At 36.3% G+C, this 13,838-nt stretch overlaps 1 protein-coding gene across 1 annotated transcript in view; it reads left to right on the plus strand.

Annotated features, from left to right (window-relative positions):
- The window catches only part of sf3b1.S (splicing factor 3b subunit 1 S homeolog), a 30,472-nt gene extending 17,561 nt beyond the window's left edge, over positions 1-12,911 (plus strand). Inside the window, 14 exon segments of the mRNA NM_001090681.1 lie at positions 861-1,040; positions 1,448-1,534; positions 1,787-2,057; positions 3,675-3,820; positions 4,114-4,260; positions 4,633-4,758; positions 6,602-6,823; positions 7,300-7,482; positions 7,588-7,699; positions 8,385-8,505; positions 9,693-9,824; positions 10,483-10,755; positions 10,844-11,060; positions 12,524-12,911. Coding sequence (NP_001084150.1) covers positions 861-1,040; positions 1,448-1,534; positions 1,787-2,057; positions 3,675-3,820; positions 4,114-4,260; positions 4,633-4,758; positions 6,602-6,823; positions 7,300-7,482; positions 7,588-7,699; positions 8,385-8,505; positions 9,693-9,824; positions 10,483-10,755; positions 10,844-11,060; positions 12,524-12,682 — 2,376 coding nt within the window. The 3' untranslated portion in view covers positions 12,683-12,911.
- Positions 12,912-13,838: the final 927 nt, after the last annotated feature.

Consider the following 13,838-nt stretch of genomic DNA (forward strand, 5'->3'; position numbering starts at 1 on the left):
TGCATTCCTGTCCCTTCACACAAAGACACAGCAGTAAGTGACAAGTTTCTCCACTGGGGGGAGCCTAAAACCTTAGCCTGGCAACAATGTAACACGTATGTTGTTGGCAGGCAATAGGTCTTTGTTCAAAATGCCCACAGTAAAAGGGTTATGTATCAGAATCCAAATTTTTCTGATTTTTTAAAATATAAAAAAAATATAAAAATTCCGGCCCTTATTTATCAATAAAGAAAACTTGAAAAATCGGATTGGGGAAAAAACTTGACTTTTTCAGATTGTCGTCCGAAAACCCCAAATTTTTCAAGCTTGACGCCCAGAAACCACAAAAATGCGTTTTCACTGAAAATCTAGTGTCAACCCTTGAAAACTCTGAACATTTTGTGAGGGGACATCTGTCATTGACTTTTACACGAATTCTTCAGGTTTTAAATGGCGTATTTTCGGATTCGGTCATGGAACAACTTCTGGGTATAATGAATTGCAAAATACAATTGTCTTTTTACCGCAACTTTTTTGGGTTTTCTGTGTTAAAAAATGCTAGTTAATAAATAACCCCCTCAAAGTATGTTTTTTTTTTTTTTTTTTAAGTTGTCATTGAGGATGTCTATTCACAGGTTTTCCCCTTTGTAGGCTAAAAAAAAATAAAATAGAAGTGGACTAGTATTTTTGGGGCATAATTTGACGAAGTTGTACAGACTAGCAAACTTGCTGCTATTAAACTATATGTGAATGAAGTTGTTTTTAAGTTTTAGAACATTATAACTTGAAATGTTAATGCATGTGCACACTGAAACTTCTTGCTATAAATTTTGAGGTCTTAAAGCTATTAATACATATGTAACATTTTTAATTTAATTTAGGCTGCCTTACGACAAATAACTGATAAAGCTCGTGAGTTTGGAGCCGGTCCACTATTCAATCAGATCCTGCCTCTGTTGATGTCGCCAACACTTGAAGATCAAGAAAGACACTTGCTTGTTAAAGTTATTGATAGAATTTTGTATAAATTGGATGACTTGGTCCGCCCATATGTACATAAGGTATGATTTGTTTAGCTGCCTTTATTTAGATTTATTACTTCTCTAGTTTCTTAACCCCTGGGTTGTGACCCATTCTTAGTTATCATTGTGTTTTTGATGAGTCACAGGACCTGTTGAGAAAAAATTGTATTTCATCTTGTATAGCCAGGAGATGTAACAAAACCGTGTATCATGAATCTTTGTCAGGGTGCAATGCATTTTGTTAAACATTCCTGGAAGTGTAAAGCAGAGATGCTGCTTTACTGCTCACATTTCTCGATGCAGTACCAAGCATTGTTTGAGCATTTTGCACGTTGCAATTTTTTTTTTTCACGGATAAACCTTGATGAAATAATGCAAATGTATTTATAATATTTTATTTGACGCAAATGATTCATTAATTTTGATACTATAATCTATTCTTCTAGATTCTTGTCGTTATTGAACCACTTCTGATTGATGAAGACTATTATGCCAGAGTGGAAGGCAGAGAAATCATATCTAATTTAGCCAAGGTGAGGTTTTTTTCCCCTTTATTTTACAAATTGCATATGTTTCCACTTCAATCTGCTGTTTGATAAAAGCTGCAAAATAAAAAGAAAAATATGCTCACACCTTGAAAACCATATATTTTGTTTAAGTATGCATTTTTCCAAATCTTAAATGTGACCGTTTCTTTAAAGTTTATGCTTTGGGAGATTTGTGTGGGATATTGCTCGTAATATAGATAAGGATTTTAATCCTCTCAAAATTTATTTTTTGTTTAGGCTGCTGGTTTAGCTACAATGATTTCAACTATGCGACCAGATATTGATAACATGGATGAATACGTCCGTAATACAACAGCTCGAGCCTTTGCTGTTGTTGCCTCTGCCCTTGGTATTCCATCTTTGCTTCCTTTTTTGAAAGCAGTATGCAAAAGCAAAAAGTCTTGGCAGGCTCGTCATACTGGAATTAAAATTGTGCAGCAAATTGCCATTCTGATGGGATGTGCTATTTTGCCACATCTAAGAAGTTTGGTGGAAATTATTGAACATGGTAAGTATAATGTTTTAATTGAATTTACTTAATGTAGGATTTCCAGCTAGTAATATGGATGGTTTGTAGCTTATTAAAGCTACACTAATGTGACATTCTCTTAAGTGTGCCTTATACACAGGAGTGCAGTGTTAGGTTTAAGGGGAAACTTCATTTTTGGCATGAACTTACTTTTGTGTTGGTAATATTTTTATTATTTGTATAATTTTTTAACATGATTATATTCTGTTTGTCATAAACCTGCAATTCAAAATGCTGTCTGAGTTGTGCGGTCTCGGATGGATTCTAGCACTCAGCAAATGTGAGATGTGGAATATATTTATGTGGTTACTTTTGGGCTTTAAGAGGGAGATTTAACACTTTGGGATTGTACATGTACACATATATCCTCCTGTTATTGATGGGGGACAGATAAGAATGCCTCTTTGAATTGGTCATCCTTAATAAAGCTTAAGGATTTATTTTGTCATTGAATAGTCAAGTTGGAAATACAGAGGCAGAGGTAGTTAACAGTTTTAGGGATGTGGTTTTAGAAAGCTATATGGGCTTCAAGCCTCATTCCTAACCCCTTGAAAAAGCACACATGCTCAAAATATGTAGGGAGGAACGATCACTTATACTTCTCAGCTACTTCCATCCGATATTCATACAAAGTAATATCTAAAGTGTCTTTGCTCTGCATAAGAGTGCATATTCCAATAGGATTCCTAGCCAGGGTCATCTTTTATTAAAGGGATACTGTCATGGGAACAAATGTTTTTTTCAAAATGAATTAGTTAATAGTGCTGCTCCAGCAGAATTCTGAACTGAAATCCATTTCTCAAAAGAGCAAACAGATTTTTTTTATATTCAATTTTAAAACTGACGGGGCTAGACATATTGTCAAGTTCCCAGCTGCCCCCAGTCATGCGACTTGTGCCTGCACTTTAGGAGAGATGCTTTCTGGCAGGCTGCTGTTTTTCCTTCTCAATGTAACTGAATGTGTCTCAGTGGGACATGGGTTTTTACTATTGAGTGTTGTTCTTAGATCTACCAGGCAGCTGTTATCTTGTGTTTGTGAGCTGCTATCTGGTTACCTTCCCATTGTTCTTTTGTTTGGCTGCTGGGGGAAAGGGAGGGGGTGATATCACTCCAACTTGCAGTACAGCAGTAAAGAGTGATTGAAGTTTATCAGAGCACAAGTCACATGACTTGGGGCAGCTGGGAAATTGACAATATGTCTAGCCCCATGTCAGATTTCAAAATTGAATATAAAAAAATCTGTTTGCTCTTTTGAGAAATGGATTACAGTGCAGAATTCTCCTGGAGCAGCACTATTAACTGATTCATTTTGAAAAAATGTTTTTCCCCATGACAGTATCCCTTTAATCATAACCAATGTAGTTTTAAGCGTTTTATTAACCCTGCATGTGTTAAAATACGTCGCTTGACTTAAAAGCTTCATGCAAGTGTTTTTATTAATGATGTATTTTTATATTTGAATTAATGTGAAAGCTGTTATCTATTTATTTGAAGAATGTTTTCCACCCCAACTATCTCCGTAATTGGTGTATGCAGTGTTTGTGGCTCTAAACTTGTATATTAATAGAATTAAGTGGATTTCATATGTGTTCTCAGGTTTGGTTGATGAGCAACAGAAAGTCCGCACCATCAGTGCTCTGGCTATTGCTGCTTTGGCAGAGGCAGCTACTCCTTATGGAATTGAATCATTTGATTCAGTGCTAAAGCCTCTTTGGAAAGGAATTCGACAACACAGAGGAAAGGTACAGTCATTTCCTTTTTAAATTTATATCTGAGGTGATTTCAAACACTTTGAACATGACTGATCAATTTTTTTTTTTTTTACTACTACTTTACCTACTGTAGCGTAACTTTGAACTCCTGCCTGCTAACAACATAGCGCTTATATCCTCAGCAGGAAAGAGTTAAACACCACTAAATTATGTTTTTCAATACTAATATTTAAATTTATAGTTTTGTAATCACATGGCCTTTGCGGTAACGTTTATCTAGATTGATCTTTTTTTTAAAAAATCCTCCATTTTCTTTCAAACAGGGTCTTGCTGCCTTTTTGAAGGCTATTGGCTATCTGATTCCTCTTATGGATGCAGAATATGCAAACTACTACACTCGAGAAGTAATGTTAATTTTGATTAGAGAATTCCAGTCCCCAGATGAAGAAATGAAGAAAATCGTGCTAAAGGTATGGCAGTGTTATTGAATACCTTTAAACTTTCCTTTTAAAGGTAAACTGAACAAATTGCCTAAACAGTGTGTGTGTGTATCAGGCACATAGCTCTATACCTGACTCACTATACTATCTTAATTTATGATTCATGAGGACTCTTTTCCTTGTCAAAGACCTTGTTGCTTACTCTTCAGAAATGTATGCTTATATAATTTCATGAACGTGCGCCATCCACCAATATATCATGCCCACTTACATTCACTTTTTGATACACATTATTTTCAAATAAATGAACTAGACACATTTTTTGTTAATATCCATAAACATGAGTTCAGCTTATGTTTACTGAAAAATAACTTTCTTCTTAATGTTATATTTTCCTTTCAGGTGGTTAAACAGTGTTGTGGGACTGATGGAGTAGAAGCAAATTACATCAAGACAGAAATTCTTCCTCCATTTTTTAAACATTTCTGGCAGCATCGAATGGCTTTGGATAGAAGAAATTACAGACAGGTAAAAACAAAGTCAAGGTTTTAACCCTGTTACTTATCTCTCTATTACTAAGTATTTCTTGGCCCCAGTGTGCCTATAACCTATTTGGGTGGGGCAGAAGGGAAACCCCACACATGTTACTGCTGAATTCCTGGTCACAATCATGTTGACTGCGAAAAACTAGTGTCTGCTGATTATGTTCTATGGAATGTAAGCAGGATTATCTGAGTCTGCACTACAGAAAAACAATGGAATAAGGGAAAATATTAAATTCCTAATTCCACTGTATTTGAGGTTTTCAGTGTAATATCATTCAAGTTTTCAGGCAGGACACTCTGGCACCCCCCAAAAAGATTGTGATGAAAGCAACTTTTATTTCTATGCTTAAAACATTTTGTCGCTAGAACAGGAGAACCCCCTTTATCTGGTAAGTTAGATGATTGAAAAATCACGTGCTTAAATGAGAAAAAGACAAAGGAGATATACTTAACCTATGAGAAGGAACTATCTTGAGCATGTGCTATTGCCAGTTAATGGTAAATAAATAACCTATGAAAAAATCTGATGGCGATAATATCATGTGGTGTATCTTGTGACCTTTGTTAGCAGAGAAGTATATATTCTCTGATAGGCAAAGCTCTGGTATTAAAGGAGAACTAAGCCCTAAAAATGAATGTGTAAAAATGCCACTTTTTTCAGCTTGTAAATAGCAGCAATGATCCAGGACTTCAAACTTGTCACAGGGGGTCACCATCTTGGAAAGTGTCTGTGACGCTCACATGCTCAGTGGGCTCTGAGCAGCTGTTTAGAAGCTTAGATGGGGGTCGTCACTAATTATCCAGCAGAAAATTAGGTTTGTCTGTGGTATAAGCTGATGCTACAGGGCTGATTTATTAAATTCTGATGCTAATTGCACTGGTTTCTGTGCTGCCATGTAGTAATTATCTGTATTAATTACTAACCAGCCTTATATTGTGCCATTTCTATTCTATGTGTACTGTATATTGTGAGTGGGTCCCTAAGCTCAGTGACAGCAGCACAGAGCATGTGCATGGAATCAGCAGAAACGAAGATGGGGGAGCTACTGGGGCATCTTTGGAGACACAGATCTTTACTGCTAAAGGCTGTAGTTGCCTTGGGCTGGTACAGAAGCACATAACATAATATACAACATTTCTAGCCTACTTCTTTAGTTTCTTTCCTTGTCCTTTAAAACATTTAGTTGTTGCATATTGCAAATAGGAAAAAATAAATTCTCGGCACAATTAAGCAATTTAAGCTTCAAATTAAATGAAATACCTGGGCATAGTAGTACACAAAACCATGCACACAATTGAATCTCCTACAGTTAATACAGACACTGAAACAGAAATTAATGGTCTGGACCTGCTTACCCTTTGCATTAATTGGCTGCGTTAACATATTTTAAAATGGTTATGCTGTGAAAATGTATATACATCCATGAAAATCCCAAATAGCATGTTTACAAAAATTCTTGAGGCCCAAACATTCGGCTTCTATGAGAACCTGAAAAATCTTATACAAGGGTTGCAGCTATACAGTGTAGACACCCCCTCTCATGAGTGAAGTGGTGTTTGCCTGGAATATAACGCTAGGTCTGACAGAAATGGCATGTGTGCATTTTCTTTTTGTGTTATGGAGTGTGGCAGAGAGAATGCCAAGAGTGCAATTAGCCTTAAACGTCAGTCTAGGGAAGTGAATCTTGATTATATATTAATGCCATAATGTTTATAATTGGGACTGTAAAAAAAATTGTTTTTGGGTGCAGGGTTGGACTGTTCTATATTGGGATGTTGGAAATTGGCATCTTGAATGGTTTCATTCTTTGTTTTATGTAATACAGTTGGTGGATACCACAGTTGAGCTTGCAAACAAAGTGGGAGCTGCTGAAATAATATCAAGAATTGTAGACGACTTAAAGGATGAAGCTGAGCAATACAGGAAAATGGTTATGGAAACCATTGAAAAAATAATGGGAAATCTTGGAGCTGCAGATATAGATCATAAACTTGAGGAACAGCTTATTGATGGCATCCTTTATGCATTTCAGGAGCAAACCACAGAGGTATGCAAATTTACTACATTGTTGTGCTCAAATTTCTTTACTGGTAAAGGTTCCACAAGGGTAAAAAAAAAACAAACCCAAAAAGATTGCCCCTTGCTAAGTCAGGTCCTTGAAAGTGGCAACCTCAATATTGTTTGTAACAGTTTAGGTAGTCAGAAGTTTACTGGGAATGCATTTCTTAATTTTTTTTCTGTTAAGACTTCTGCTTAAAGGGGAAAAAACTTTTTTGCATTATTTAAGAAAATATAATTCTGTTCAGTTTGGTGTGAACAATGCAGGTGCTTAGAGTCTAAGTTTGAGGGGCCAGTTAATCTCTGTACTGATAGCTTTTAAAGTTTACACAAGGCATACAGTCACAGCAGGCAGACTTTCATGTGGAGGGCCACACAAGGGGGGTTGCGGCCGCCATATTGACAGCACTTCTCTATGCAATAATTTACCTGTGTGCTATTTGTTTTTTCTGGCTTGTCTCTTAGGATTCTGTGATGTTAAATGGATTTGGCACTGTTGTAAATGCTCTTGGAAAAAGAGTAAAGCCTTACCTGCCACAAATTTGTGGAACAGTCTTATGGAGGTTGAACAATAAATCTGCTAAAGTGAGACAGCAGGCGGCTGACTTGATATCACGCACTGCAGTTGTCATGAAAACTTGTCAAGAGGTATGTGCTCCTAACTTTAGAACACACTTGATTTTTTGATTGTGCTTTATTTTTTTGGGGGGGGGGTAGAAGTTTTTCAATTTTACAAACACTGTTTAATTATAGGAAAAACTGATGGGACATTTGGGAGTTGTCTTGTATGAATATCTTGGAGAAGAATATCCTGAGGTACTTGGAAGTATTTTAGGAGCACTTAAAGCAATTGTGAATGTTATAGGTAAGTATCTGATCAGTGAGTTCCTATTTGTGCTATTTGTCTTATTTTAAAGGGATAATGTCACTGGAAAATATTTTTTTTTCAAAATGCATGGGTTAAAAGTGTTGCACCAGCAGGCTTCTGCACTGAAATTTGTTTTTCAAAAAAGCAAACAGATTTTTTAATATTTAATTTAGAAATCTGACATGGGGCTAGACATATTGTCAGTTTCCTAGGTGCCCCCAGTCATGTGACTTGTGCACGGATAAACTTCAGTCACTCTTTACTGCTGCACTGCAAGTTGGGAGTGATATCAACCCCCTCCCATCAGAAAAACAATGGAAAGGTAACCAGATAACCACTCCCTGGTAGATATAAGAACAGCACTCCATAGTAAAAATCCATGTCCCACTGTGACTCCTTCAGTTACATTGAAGTAGGAGAAACAGCCTGTCAGAAAGCAGTTCCATAGTGCAGCACTGGCTCTTTCTGAAAGCACATGAGCAGACAAAATGACCTGAGATGGCACCTGCTCACCAATATACAACTAAAAAAATACACTTGTTGGGTCAGGAATTAAATTGTACACACAGTAGAGTGAATTATTTGCAATGTAATTTAGAAATAAAAACTACACCATAAAAATCATGACAGAATCCCTTTAATGAATGATTGTTCTACACACTCTTTCATTTCTGCACACTAGGCATGCACAAGATGACACCTCCAATCAAAGATCTTCTTCCAAGGTTAACACCTATCCTGAAAAATAGGCATGAGAAAGTACAGGAGAACTGCATTGATCTTGTTGGGCGTATTGCTGACAGGTAAAGTGCTTAAACACTATTTTAATTTGAAATCATTCATGTGTAGCTGACACTCACTTCAGACAAACCGCAAATCAGCAGCCTGTCCTAAGCTGTGTTCATTTTTGTATAGCCTTAAAGGGACAGTATACTTCTTGTTTAAAGGGATACTGTTATGGGAACCATCTGTAGAAATAAGTCAACTGGACTTGCTTTTGTTTTTCTTGGACGTTTCACCAGTAATCCAACTGACTTTCTCAATTCAGCCATTCTGAATTGAAAAAAACAGTTGAATGACTGACTGGTGAAATGTCTTCAAAACAAAGCAAGTCCAGTTGGTTTGACTTGATTCTGCTGATAAACTATGACCTAGATGAATGAGAATCTTCACAAACATATGTGAAAACATGTCGGTGCTCAAACAGCAGAATCCTGCATTGAAATACATTTTTCAAAACCTAACCTTGGGCTAGACATTTCAAGTTTCCCAGCTGCCCCCAGTCATGTGAATTGTGCTCTAATAAACTTCAGGCACTCTTTACTACTAAACTGCTAGGGATATCACCCCCAGCAGCCCATTAGCAGAACAATGGGAAATGAAACAGATAACCAATCCCTAACACCTGCATTACTAAAAATGCTCCCATGCCACACCTAGTGGTTATGAGAACAGCACTCAATACTGTACTAAAAATACAAGTCCTGCTAACACAAGTTGTGGCTCCTTCAGTTACATTGAGTAATAGAAACAAAAGCCTATTTGACAGTAATTCCACTTTGAAGTACTGGCTCTTTTTGAAAGCACTTGTCCAGGCAAAATTATCTTAAATGGCTGCCTACACAGCAACGTTACAACTAAAAAATATTTTAGTTTTGATTGGTGTTGAATTATGTGCATTGTACCATTATGACAGATTTGCTTTTACACAAGTCTAATTAATGGAACTTTATGCTAAACAACTGACCTTTTCTTTTTAATGTGCTATATGTATGTTTTTTGTTTCTTGCACTAAACAAGGCAGAATCTGTATCTTAAAGGAATTGCCTTCTACTTTTTGTAGAACATATACTTTTAAAAAGTCTTGATGCAGTATACTACTTAAACATGTAACAGACACTGTAACTCCATAATCCAGAGGTTGCAGATGTATCTGTTAGAAGGGAGATAAAGAAAATGATCTTTACATGTATGTTCTTATTATTTTCAGAGGTGCAGAATATGTGTCCGCAAGGGAATGGATGAGGATTTGTTTTGAGTTACTGGAACTGCTAAAGGCACACAAAAAAGCAATTAGAAGAGCAACTGTTAATACTTTTGGCTATATTGCAAAAGCTATTGGGTAAGTATCTACTGTTTCGGAGGATGGTTTACCTATTGAACACAATATAATTAGTGATGGGCAAATCTGATCAGTTTCACTTTGCCAAAAATTCACATAACAGCGAAAATTTGCTGGAATGCATTGGCAAATATTTTTTACGCTCTGCAATTTTTTTTCACCCATTAGTCTATGGGGATAATTTTCTTCCTCATTTTTAAACTTAGGGAAAATTTTGCTCATCACTTATCATAATGTGTCATATTTAACTTGTCTTTAAGCTTCATATATTTAGCCCCTCCTGTGCTCAATATCTTAATACCTTGAAGAGTATATTCTCACATAGCCAAAGAAAATGGATTGCCTGTTATAAAATATCTCTGTTCCTATATAAATCTAGCTAAACTTCTGTACTGCATCTTGAATATTAATCTGTTCAGACAGTAATTGCCGTATTGCACTTGTTCCATGTGAACTTACTGACAGCAATTCCTGATTGGAAAAGATGACTACAAATCCTATAGAATTAAAATCTTTCTTCTATAAAATAGGGCTGTTGCTGTGCTGAACAAAAATACAACCTTCAAATGGAAATAAATGAAAACAATTCCACTGGATATGCAAACATCCATATTGCCGTTATTTCTATTTGTGAATTACTTTGTTTTTTCTCTTTTAGGCCTCATGATGTCCTTGCCACACTTCTTAATAATCTGAAGGTTCAGGAGAGACAAAACCGAGTTTGCACAACAGTAGCAATAGCTATCGTTGCAGAAACCTGCTCACCATTTACAGTTTTACCAGCGCTAATGAATGAATACAGAGTGCCAGAACTCAATGTTCAAAATGGTGTGTTGAAATCCCTCTCTTTCCTTTTTGAATACATTGGAGAAATGGGAAAGGATTATATTTATGCAGTAACACCACTGCTGGAAGATGCTTTAATGGACAGGTAAATAAATTCTTTATTGGGATGTTTTGTTTTTTTTAAGGCCTCATTAATTCTTCTATTTTTTCCCCCACACTATTTTACATTTCAGAGATCTTGTGCATAGACAAACGGCCAGTGCAGTTGTTCAGCATATGTCACTTGGCGTATATGGATTTGGATGTGAAGATTCTTTGAACCATTTGCTGAACTATGTTTGGCCAAATGTGTTTGAAACCTCCCCTCATGTAATCCAGGCTGTTATGGGTGCACTTGAAGGCCTGCGAGTTGCCATTGGTCCTTGTAGAATGGTGCAGTATTGCTTACAGGTATTTATTGTTTTTTTTGCTTAAAATTCATATGTTTTTATATTACAAACAAACCTCTTGTGTGTTCAAACCACGTCATTTGCTGGTCATCATCATGAACAGAACATAGCATTTATAATTCACTTGCAATTCTTTGGTTCTGACAATCGAACGCGTCAATTAAACGTCTGTTAATACACTAGCTTGCAGCATTGTCCAGGAGTCAGAGCCAAGGGTGCAGAGTATGTAGACAGCCAGATACTGTTTTAATATTGATCATAATAGCAAATAACTTAACTTTTAAAATATATATTTTGGAGAATTTTTTAGACCAGGGGTCCCCAACTTTTTTTTTTTACCTGTGAGCCACATTCAAATGTAAAAAGAGTTGGGGAGCAACACAAGCATGATAAAGTCCCTTGGGGTGCTAAATAAGGGTTGTGATTGGCTATTTGGTAGCCCCTATGTGGACTGGCAGCCTACAGGAGGCTCTGCTTGGCACTAAACTTAGTTTTTATAAAATTAAAACTTGCCTCCAAGCCTGGTATTCAATAATTAGTACCTGGTTTGAGGCCACTGAGAGCAACATCCAAGGGGTTGAAGAGCAACATGTTGCTCACGAGCTACTGGTTGGGGATCACTGGGTTAGACTATCTTCTTTCACAATACAAAAAGCAGATGTTTTTCATTGTGGAACCCTTTAATGATCTATATTTAACACTAACAACGCAAGGCTATTATACATTTAAATATTGGTCTAATTTTGTAAAATTGGGGCAGTGGGTGTTGCCTTTTAAGCTGTAAAATGGTTTATATAAGTATGCTCATTTAGAGTAGGGATACACCGAATCCAGGATTCAATTAGGGATTCAGCCTTTTTCAGCAGGATTCAGATTCGGTCAAATCCCTCTGCACGGTCGAAGTGAATCTGAATCCTAATTTGCATGTACAAATGACGGATGGGAAGGTAAATTGTGTGACTTCGTCACAAAACAAGTTAAAATTTTCTCCTAGTGGATTCTGTGCATTTAGAGCAGTGGAGGGAGTTCTGAAATGTCCTGAGACAGTGTATTGTAAGTGTAACTCGTACCCTACATTGCTTCAAGAGACTTGCTCCATTGCTGATTACAATTAGGAAACGTGTGCAGAAGTAGTGTTCTTTTTAGGAGAGTTATTGGTGAGCTGTGTAGAAAGTTATAGTGGCTATGCTATTCTTAAAACCGAAAATGTCCTTAAATATATTGATAATGGGTTGAGTGCAGAGGAATCTTGTATTTGTCTATTCTTAATACTGAACCATGACTGGTGCTGTTTAGAAATGAGCTTCATATTTATCCAAAATCTATTTTGGCTGTAGCCACTGCTGGAATAAAATTGGTATAAAACACTTTGAAAATTGAATCGAATGTGTTGGTCTTTTGAAAAACAGATACCTTGTATGTTGTCTCCAAAACTTATTTTTGTCCTTTGTTTTTATCCCCAAGGGCCTCTTTCATCCTGCCAGAAAAGTGAGGGATGTATACTGGAAAATATACAATTCAATTTATATTGGCTCACAGGATGCCCTCATTGCTCATTATCCTCGGATATATAATGATGAAAAGAACACCTACATTCGCTATGAGCTCGACTACACTTTGTAAAATATTTAGTATCACGTTCACTTAATTGTTCTGAATATTATGTGAAACATTAGTAATGCACAAAGTTCTGCAGCATGATTTTTAGGAGAGCCTGTTTTTGGTGTAACCTGTTAAAACTTAGACGTGACTAGGAAAGTTTTGACTATTTTTGATCCAAAATCAAATCCAAATGCCATTCATTATCTCCGAAGATGTGTATTTGTGAAATAAACATTTTATGTATAAAATATTCATGTTTTTATTCTTTGCGAAGTTAAAAGAACACCAAAAATATAGTTGTTTTAAAGTAATTAAAAAAAAAAAAAGTACATGTTTTGCCCTGCACTGGTAAAACAGAAACCCTTTTTAGAGGCAGATGGGGGTTTCTATTTTTCAACCTCATTTACAAGGATTTAAATGGAAGAGAGGTAAAATACACTGATGGTAATGTTATGACTTGTTTGACTTGTTGAAGTCAAATTACTGCTGCAAACAAAGAAAGCTTTTAGTGAACCTTTTTTTTTTTTTTTTATGTTTGAACACCTTAAAGGAGGAAGAAAGCTACCGAAGCAGTTTATTAGCAATAGATTAGATACAATAGTGCAAGCTAAAACACTATATTTATTCTGCTGAATGCTTTACCATACCTTAGAGCACTTTGTTTAAATGTAAATGTTTGTTTAGGATAGCAGCTGCCATATTAGCTTGCTGTGACATCACTTCCTGCTTGAGTCTCTCCCTGCTCACTCATAGCTCTGGGCTCAGATTACAGCAGGGAGGGGGAGAGAGGAGTAAACTGAGCATGCTCAAGCACTGAACGTATAAGATGAAAACAGGAGTCTAATACAGATGTCCATGTGTACACAATAGAAGGAAAGAAATGCTGTTTCTTTTGACAGAGGATTTAGAGTAGCATTACTTTGAGGGTTTACTTGTGTATTTACATAGACCTTTCTGATAAAGCTTACTTAGTTTTAGCCTTTACTTCTACTTTAAGAGCTAAAAATAGTTTTATTTTCATTTTATTTCTCCCAGCATCTGTGAAAATGTTTCTGAGCTTGCAATTTGAGGTGTAAAGCGTGTTGTGTTTTCCAGTGACATTTCAGCTAGTGGGGAAGCACATGCATATGCCATTGTCTGGCCCCTTGTATATCACAATATGCTTCAGCAATTATAA

The sequence above is a fragment of the Xenopus laevis genome, chromosome 9_10S, assembly GCF_017654675.1.
Source record: "Xenopus laevis strain J_2021 chromosome 9_10S, Xenopus_laevis_v10.1, whole genome shotgun sequence".
Taxonomy (NCBI): Eukaryota; Metazoa; Chordata; class Amphibia; order Anura; family Pipidae; genus Xenopus; species Xenopus laevis.